This window comes from Xyrauchen texanus, chromosome 13 (genome assembly GCF_025860055.1).
Source record: "Xyrauchen texanus isolate HMW12.3.18 chromosome 13, RBS_HiC_50CHRs, whole genome shotgun sequence".
In the NCBI taxonomy this organism is placed as follows: Eukaryota; Metazoa; Chordata; class Actinopteri; order Cypriniformes; family Catostomidae; genus Xyrauchen; species Xyrauchen texanus.
Genome location: NC_068288.1, coordinates 10,489,353 through 10,497,687, shown reverse-complemented (window position 1 = coordinate 10,497,687; position 8,335 = coordinate 10,489,353). Strand labels below are relative to the sequence as shown.

Below are 8,335 nucleotides of genomic sequence, written 5' to 3'. Positions count from 1 at the left end.
TGAATTCAGACTGTGTTTCATCAGTGCGCGGGTAGAGGGCGCTGTTTCCACCATTCATGGATCTTCATAGAATACTATTTTATACAATTTTAAAATGAATGTGTGTACTTATATAATATATTTGAAAAGTATTTTATCCTGAGGGTATGCACTGTACACCAGTTTATGTGAAGAGTGATCAGCTAATACATATTTAATCTCCAATGACAATCCAACTCATAATAAAATGTAATACCTGGTCATGCTGATTTGAGTGCAGGTGGGACATGGAAAATGTTAAGAAAGCATTACAGTGGGATTACCCAGGAAAAGTCTTTATGCTGTCAATTATGCCAGAAGCATTCTTTAAGACAATAACTTAAAACAATACAGTCATTACTTGATACATATGACTGATAAATAAATACAACTGATAAGCCTTGTGCATTTATGAATGATAGCTATAATATAGTACATGAGCGTGTGCAATAAAACAAATTCTTGGAAATGAATGTGATAGGTGAATCACTGCAATAGATCTAACTGTCAATCAGGAAGTATTACCATCTCACTACATAAGCCTAGGGCACTTTACATTTTTTCACCAGGGCTAAGGTGATAGATAAGCACTGTTCAACTGATCCTGAATCAGGTGTAAGACGTCTCTTGATTACTAAACAAATCCCTTTAACTCTTTCTGAATGGCTGGAAACCCTGTTGTCTCAGATTGGCCAATGGCAAGAAAAGCTGGTCTTCCGGGGGAAACTCCTCCCATCGTCTCCATGTCCAACCTGAGAAAGCAATAAAAAATTAGGCTTCCTTTGTGTTTGCATTGGGCACTTTATGATATGTAGTGGATTTGATTAGTACGTATGATAAATTCCAACTTCCCAGCAATTCAGAGTTTGAGCATTCATTAAAGGCTGTATAACTGTTGAAATATCAGCAACACCGAAATAACTAGGGATGCACCGATTCGATAACTGGATCAGTATCGGTTCTGATGCTGATGTTTTAAAGCGGAGCAGGTATCGGTCCAGCGAACCCGATCCAAATCCGATACTGTGTGTTAGTCATGGAGGTTACTATCAAGCTCCAAAAATGACATGAAAGAACCATAAAAGTAAAAGCAGTCAATGTTCTCATGAGTTTTATTTGAAGTATTTTAAAGCCATACAATAGCTTTGTGAATCCTAAAAGGCTGTGTTGAATAAATAAATAAATAAATAGTCTTCATGCACCGTGCTGCAGTGAGGGCTGCTCTGTTGAGTCACACACACACATACTAGCACACGCTGGCTGATGACATGCTGCTGTTTTTAGCTCTCAGAGCGGCTTGCAATATGTGAGCTCTCCACACTATCTACATTGGTTAGATTTTAACATGCATTGAGATCAGAGCTGGAGGAGCAATTCAACAGATTTTGAATAAAACACATATTAAACTACTGTGAACTAGCCCACATACAGACACTCTATAGTTACCTTTTTCCTGGAGTATTCTGTCAAAAAAGCCCCAGGGATTTAAAGTTTAAAAATGACAATTTATATTATTATTATTATATTATGTATGAATAATAATAATATTTTTTTATAAATTATTTTATTAATTAAAATATATGAAGTTCACCCAAAATTGAAAACGTTATCATCATTTACTCACCCTCCTGTCATCCCAGATGTTTATGTCAAATCAAATCAAATCACTTTATTGTCACACTACCATGTACACAAGTGCAACAGTAGGTGAAATTCTTGTGTGCAGTTCCGAGCAACATAGCAGTCATGACAGTGACGAGACATATACCAATTACAGTAAACAACATACTTACACAACACAATTTACATATCAAATGTACACATACTTACACAACACGATAATTATATACAATACACACAATATAGAATACAATATAGAATACACAATATGCAATACAATAAGTAAGGAGTATATGAAATATATATATATATATATATATATATATGTATGAAGTAGTATATTGAGGAGAATATGTTGACAGTCCAGTGTGAGATTACAGTTGAATAAAGTGCAGTGCTAATTATTGATCCTGATAGATCAAGTGTTCAACAGTCTGACTGCTTGGGGGAAAAAGCTATCATGTAGTCGGCTGGTGCGGGTCCTGATGCTACGATACCGCCTGCCTGATGGTAGCAGTGAGAACAGACCATGACTCGGGTGACTGGAGCCTCTGATGATCCTCCGAGCTTTTTTCACACACCGCCTTGTATATATGTCCTGGAGGGAGGGAAGCTCACCTCCGATGATGTTCCTGGCAGTTTGCACCACCCTTTGCAGGGCTTTGCAGTTGTGCGCGGTGCTATTGCCATACCAGGCGGTGATGCAGCCAGTCAGGATGCTCTTTATAGTGCTGGTGTAGAACCGTGTGAAGATGTGTTGGTTCATTCCAAACTTTGTCTTCTGCTGAAAACTAAGATTTTTAGAAGAATATCTCAGCTCTGTAGGTCCATACAATGCAAGTGAATGGTGATCAGACCTTTGTAGCTCCAAAAATCACTAAAGGAAACACAGAAGTAATCCATAAGTCTCCAGTGGTTAAATCCATGTCTTCAGAAGCAATATGAGAGGTGTGAGGAGATAAAAAAAGTCATTTAAAAAAAAAAAGAATTCTCCTGCCTGCCCAGTAGGTGGCGATATGCACGAAGAATGCAAATCACTAAAAACAGAAGAAGAAGGTGAAAGACTTAAATATTGATGTTTCTCACCCACACTTATAATATCGCTTCTGAAGTTACAGATTTAACCACTAGTCATATGGATTACTTTTATGCTGCCTTTATATGCTTTTGGTGCTTCAAAGTTCTGGTCACCATTCACTTGTGGATCTACAGAGCTGAGATATTCTTCAAAATATATATATATATTTTGTGTTCAGCAGAAGAAAGTCATCAACATCTGGGATCACATGAGGGTGCATAAATGATGAGAGAATTTTCATTGAACTATTCTTTTAAATAAAAAAAAAATACAAATAACTGTCTGATTGAAAAGTGGACTGATGTCCTATTAAAACTAAAGTATGCAAAAAAAAGAGGTCTAAATAAGTCTGGATAAAAGTAAAAAATTAATTATATACTTCTTTTCTGAAGACTTTCATTGGAATTACTGTTAATTGTACTGCTGCATTGTCCAGTTATTTAAAAAAAGTCTTTATAGCCTACACATTTTTTATGTCAAGGTTTTTTTTTTATTTTACAATGAAATGATGTGTAGTTAAATATTTTTGTTACTTTGCATATAGCCTAAAAGAGAACCCCCAATCAGTTCCACACAGTGAGGTATAGATATTCTATACTGATTAGAAAACACCATTATTGGATCAGGATTGGTGTGTAGAGCGTTACCGAGAGTTCAGATATCGGAATTGGATCGGGAGAGAAAAAAATGGTATGGGTGCATCCCTACATAGTTATATACATAGAACTGATATTTGCGCGCGCGCGCGCACACACACACACACACACACACACACACAGTATGCTGCCAGATGGTCTCACATTAAATATGCTGTCAGTTAGTCACATGGCAATTCATTCTGGACAAAAGTCTGCCATTTAGAAAGAAGGGCTGTAGAAACCAGGTGCACAGTAAACATAACTTTGTTTTTCGTGTAATGTACATCTCCTTCTGACATGCTATAACATATCTTGTAATCTAAAATAAGCCTTTTTGTTATATATAAATATATATTGGCTCACAATTGGTAAAGCATGTTGTAATGTTGACTGCCAAGGTGGCATGAGATAGGCAATAGTATCACAAGCCAGACTTTCATCACTATCATGAATGGACTACTCTGTAGGCAGGCCATCTGGGGCTGAGTCTAGACAAGCAATAACACATTCATGGTAAAGATTTACCTTCATTTTTCTCTGGCTCCACATTAACTGGTTCAGCTGAGAAGGACCTGTCCAGTTCTCCCTGCATGAAGATTGTGACATAATGGTAGTTTTCCTCCATTCTGATGGAGTTGACCACAGATGCATAGTGGATGTTCTTCAGACGGACGCCTACTTCCTCCATCACCTCTCTCTGGGCACACTCCTCCCAAGTCTCTCTGATGATGCAGTACAAAACTGATTTACATGCCACCCATGTGTATAAACATGCAGTGGCACTTTACTTAAGAATTCACAACGTTCAGCCAAAAAGAAAAATTAAGTTTTCATTCACTTAACCTCATGTTGTTCCAAACCTGTATGACATTCTTTCTTTCAGGAAACACAAAATAAGGTGTTAGGCAGAATGTTAGCCTTGGTCACCATTCAATTTCATTGCATCTTTTTTCCATATACGTGAATGGTGATTGAGAGGCTAACATTCTGCCTAACATCATTTTTGGACTACATTAGCAGTACTTTTAGGTGAATGTTTTTTTTTTTTTTTTTTTGACAGATATTGAAAGAGGCTATGAACTCTCACTGTATGGAAGATATAACACAAGAAGACACTTCGGAGTGACTGTTTGCACTAGGTGTAAATAGCACCTGCCACAAATTGAAGACAAACTGCACCCCCTAGTGTCACTGTATTGGGGTGGAGTGTAACGATGGTTCCCATCCTGTTTCCTCCCTCCATTCTTAATATTTCCTTTAATACTACTTATATTAATAAAAAAAAAAGAATATAAAGGTTGATTTCCTTGCACTGATTTGATCACAGTGAAGGCCAGGGAGTTGAGAGAAAGGTTTGATCTGGGTAAAACTAAACATGGTACATTGTAGTGACCAAGTTTTTTGGCAGAAGTCATAGTTTTACTGCAATTAACCATGGTGTTACTTCAGTAATATGGTGTTAATAATAAAGTGACCATGTTTAATTTTGTTTGTGGTGTAGACTGTTGTTCTGCTATGCTCAAGGTTGCATTAAGGTGGTCCTGGGCCACGGGGATTATGTTTCACTGCGCCTCTGTCAGTCGGGGGGTGGGGGAGCAGAACGTTTTCACTCGATGATCATGCGCTACACGAATGGGTTTAGACATTGCGCACCCTCTCTGAGTCTCCCGCAGAATGCGTTTACATACACTCTCCCGAAAACATAATTGGGAAAATACAGCGACTGGGCCCCCCTGCTAACACGGGCTCCAGGGCTTAAGCCCAGGTAAGCCCTGCCTATAATATATTTTAGTATTTAATTAGGGGTGCAAATATTATCTGCCACTATTTGCACTGGGTTGCAAAGAGCATCTAACACTATTTTCACATACAGTAGTGCAAAGAAGATGCATTTTTTGGCTAATTACACTTAGCGTATATAGCATATATTGCTATTTGCACTTATTAAATATTGTACTTAATGCAACAAGCTTTTTCCTTCTTTTGTGTTCAGCATTCGGGTTTGGAGTGACATGAAGGTGAGTAAATATTGACCGATTTTTCATTTTAGGGCGAACTATTCTTTTAACATGGCAAAAGGCCACATTGATGCACTTTAGTGACAATATACTCACCCAAATTCAATGTGACCTCCTGGTAATTGGTAAGTACCTTTCCCAACTATGCTTTTCCTCTTTCCTAACAGGACACTACCTGGATTGGAGGAATCTGTCAAAAGGACCCCAAGTCCAACCCCTGGACGTTTGGGGATAGGCTTGCCATTTTGAACACTCTCAGACATTTTATTAAAGCTGTGATGAAATAGACAGACAGAGTTATTTAATTGTTGCCTGGGTCTTGTGTAGCTTTGACAAACATTCAAATAAGCCTGGGGTTCCCAAACATTTTTGGCTTTTGAATCCCTATGTCCTGTAAAAAGTCTGACTTCAATTTTGTCAGATAAACTCAACTTTAAAAGTTGATTGAACTATCTTATGTAGTAGACAAAGTTAAGATTACTTAAAACAATCAAGTCGAGGGTCTGGGTCTGACTACCTCCCCTGGAGTCACAAGTTCGAATCCAGGGCGTGCTGAGTGACTCCAGCCAGGTCTCCTAAGCAACCAAATTATCCCGGTTGCTAGGGAGGGTAGAGTCACATGGGGAAAACCTCCTAGTGGTCTCTATAATGTGGTTGTTGCTCTCGGTGGGGCACGTGGTGAGTTGTGCATGGATGCTGCGGAGATTAGCGTGAAGTCACCACACTATGTCTCTGCGGTAACGCGCTCAATAAGCCACGTGATAAAATGCGCAGATTGATGGTCTCAGATACGGAGGCAACTGAGATTCGTCCTCCGCCACCCGGATTGAGGTGAGTCACTAGGTCACCATGAGGACTTAGGGCGCATTGGGTATTGGGCATGCCAAATTGTGAGAAAAAGAAAAACATTCTTAAACAGGGTGATTCGCTTTGATGAAGTTACTTCCATTATTAAGTTGTTGTAATTTCTAGAAGGTATTAGTAATTGTTACCTACACCATTTTCTAAGTTATCCGAACTACTTGATAGTTTGATGGGACAAAAATGTGATCTTATGTAGAAATGTAGATTTGCTTAAGAAAGGATAGCTATTTATATTAAGTATTGAAAACTATGGTCAGCTGTACTTAAAATTGTAAATTTATTGAACTAGATCTACTAGGTTTAAGTTTGCTGAACTTATTGTTTTGATCCAACTTGAATTGTTAAGTTGGCACAACTCATTTGCCTGAAGTTGAGTTAACTCAAAAATGCTTTGCAGCTGGTTGCTTTATTTTTTTACAATTTACTCAACTTTTTATTTTTTACCGTTAAATATTCCATGCAGTAATTTTTATATTTCAAGAAATGTACTTCTAATCTTTCAATGATTCATATAATTAATAATAGCATTAATATTATACTCATTAAAAATTATTTAAAGGGATAGTTTACCCAAAAATGAAAACCCTATCATCATACACTCATCCTAATGTTGTTCCAAAACCTTATGACCTCCTTTGTTCCATGGGACACAGGAGATGCTTGGAAGAATGTTAGGGACTGACAGCCTTAGTCACCATTCACTTTAATTGCATGGAAAAAGATGTGATGAAAGTGAATGCTGTCCAAGGTTAATATTCTGTCTCATTTTTCATTTAGTCTAAGTGAAGTATGTGTTATCAGTGACAGGTCCAGAGGGGCCCACAACAATTTCTAAATCTCTGGTTCATCTTCTCCCACCTACATGCAGAAACTAAAATCAGCTAAGCCTGTAGTTAGGACTGTAAAGAATAGACCAATGAAGCAGAGCGGGAACTACAAGCCTGCTTTGACTGCACTGACTGGAGTGTTTTCAAGGTTGCAGATGCAGACACAGACCTGGATGAGCTCATAGATACTGTGACATCATATATCAGTTTCTGTGAGGATATGTGCATCCCTAATAGGGCTGCAACTAACAATTATTTTGATAATCAAATAATCTAACGATTATTAGATGATTATTCAATTTATGCACTTATGATCCGTGAGGAGGATGTGTGCCGGGTCTTTCGGAAACAAAAGACTAGGAAAGCTTCAGGCCCAGACGGTGTTTCACCTGCCTGTTTGAAAGTCTGTGCTGATCAAATGTCCCCCATCTTCACAAATATCTTCATTAGATCACTGGAGCAGTGTGAAGTTCCCTGCTGCTTCAAATGCTCCTGCATCAAAATCACAGGACTTAATGACTACAGACCTGTCGCTCTCACGTCTGTGCTCATGAAGTCATTTGAGAGACTGGTGCTTGCAAAGCAAACAGGTCTGTGAATGATGCTGTCAACGTGGGACTGCATTATATCCAGCAACACTTTGACAGACCTTGGACTTATGCAAGGATGGTGAAACTGAGGAAACTCACATCCGGGACCTTCACTGTCAAGTTCCTGAAGTTTGCAGACAACACCACGGTCATCTGCCTGATCCGCGACAGTGACCTGCAAACTGACGGGAGGTTCAACAGCTGGCTGTCTGGTGTGGTCACACCAACCTTGAGCTGAACATGCTCAAAACAGTGATAGTTCTTCACCCGGCCCACTGTAATGTTCTGTGTGTACTTGTTTCTCCGATTACCAAAAAAACTTCCTGGTGTACGTGAGAACACTTGGCAATAAAGCTCAATCTGATTCAGAGTTGAATAAGGTGTGTTCGTTGAATTAAAGAGACATTTGAAATGTCCAGTGGTGGGCGCACCATTAGCAGGACTGAGAAACAATGTTGTCTGAGAAATCACACCAAAGACTAAAACTTACCTATATCTTAGTTGGTAGATGAATCTCCTTGCAAAAATCATGCCTTGTACGACCTCGGAAGCTCACAATCTATGATATGTTCATATGGTCAGCATACGCCTCAAAACATCAACAAAGAAAGTAGATTACCGTCTCAATCAAGGAATGAGCTCATATATGACATGGAGAGTTTTGAGTCCCGAGGAAAGATTA

General features: G+C 38.7%; 1 protein-coding gene across 1 annotated transcript; it reads right to left on the bottom strand.

Annotated features, from left to right (window-relative positions):
- Positions 1-221: 221 nt before the first annotated feature.
- Positions 222-8,333, bottom strand: nudt15 (nudix (nucleoside diphosphate linked moiety X)-type motif 15). Its single transcript, XM_052141696.1, has 4 exons — positions 8,144-8,333; positions 5,469-5,645; positions 3,880-4,076; positions 222-770 (listed from the first exon to the last, which is right to left on the bottom strand). Exons 1-4 carry the CDS (start codon positions 8,182-8,184, stop codon positions 667-669), a joined length of 519 nt encoding a protein of 172 aa, XP_051997656.1. The 5' UTR covers positions 8,185-8,333; the 3' UTR covers positions 222-666.
- Positions 8,334-8,335: the final 2 nt, after the last annotated feature.

Bases quoted from the DNA above. Each gene is read 5' to 3' on its own strand.
- nudt15 (XM_052141696.1), bottom strand. From the start codon at position 8,184: ATGATTTTTGCAAGGAGATTCATCTACCAACTAAGATATAG. The intron at 5,646-8,143 runs GTAAGTTTTAGT...ATTTCATCACAG, and splicing joins ATCTACCAACTAAGATATAG to CTTTAATAAAATGTCTGAGA. The intron at 771-3,879 runs GTAAATCTTTAC...TTGCTTTCTCAG, and splicing joins GGAGCCAGAGAAAAATGAAG to GTTGGACATGGAGACGATGG.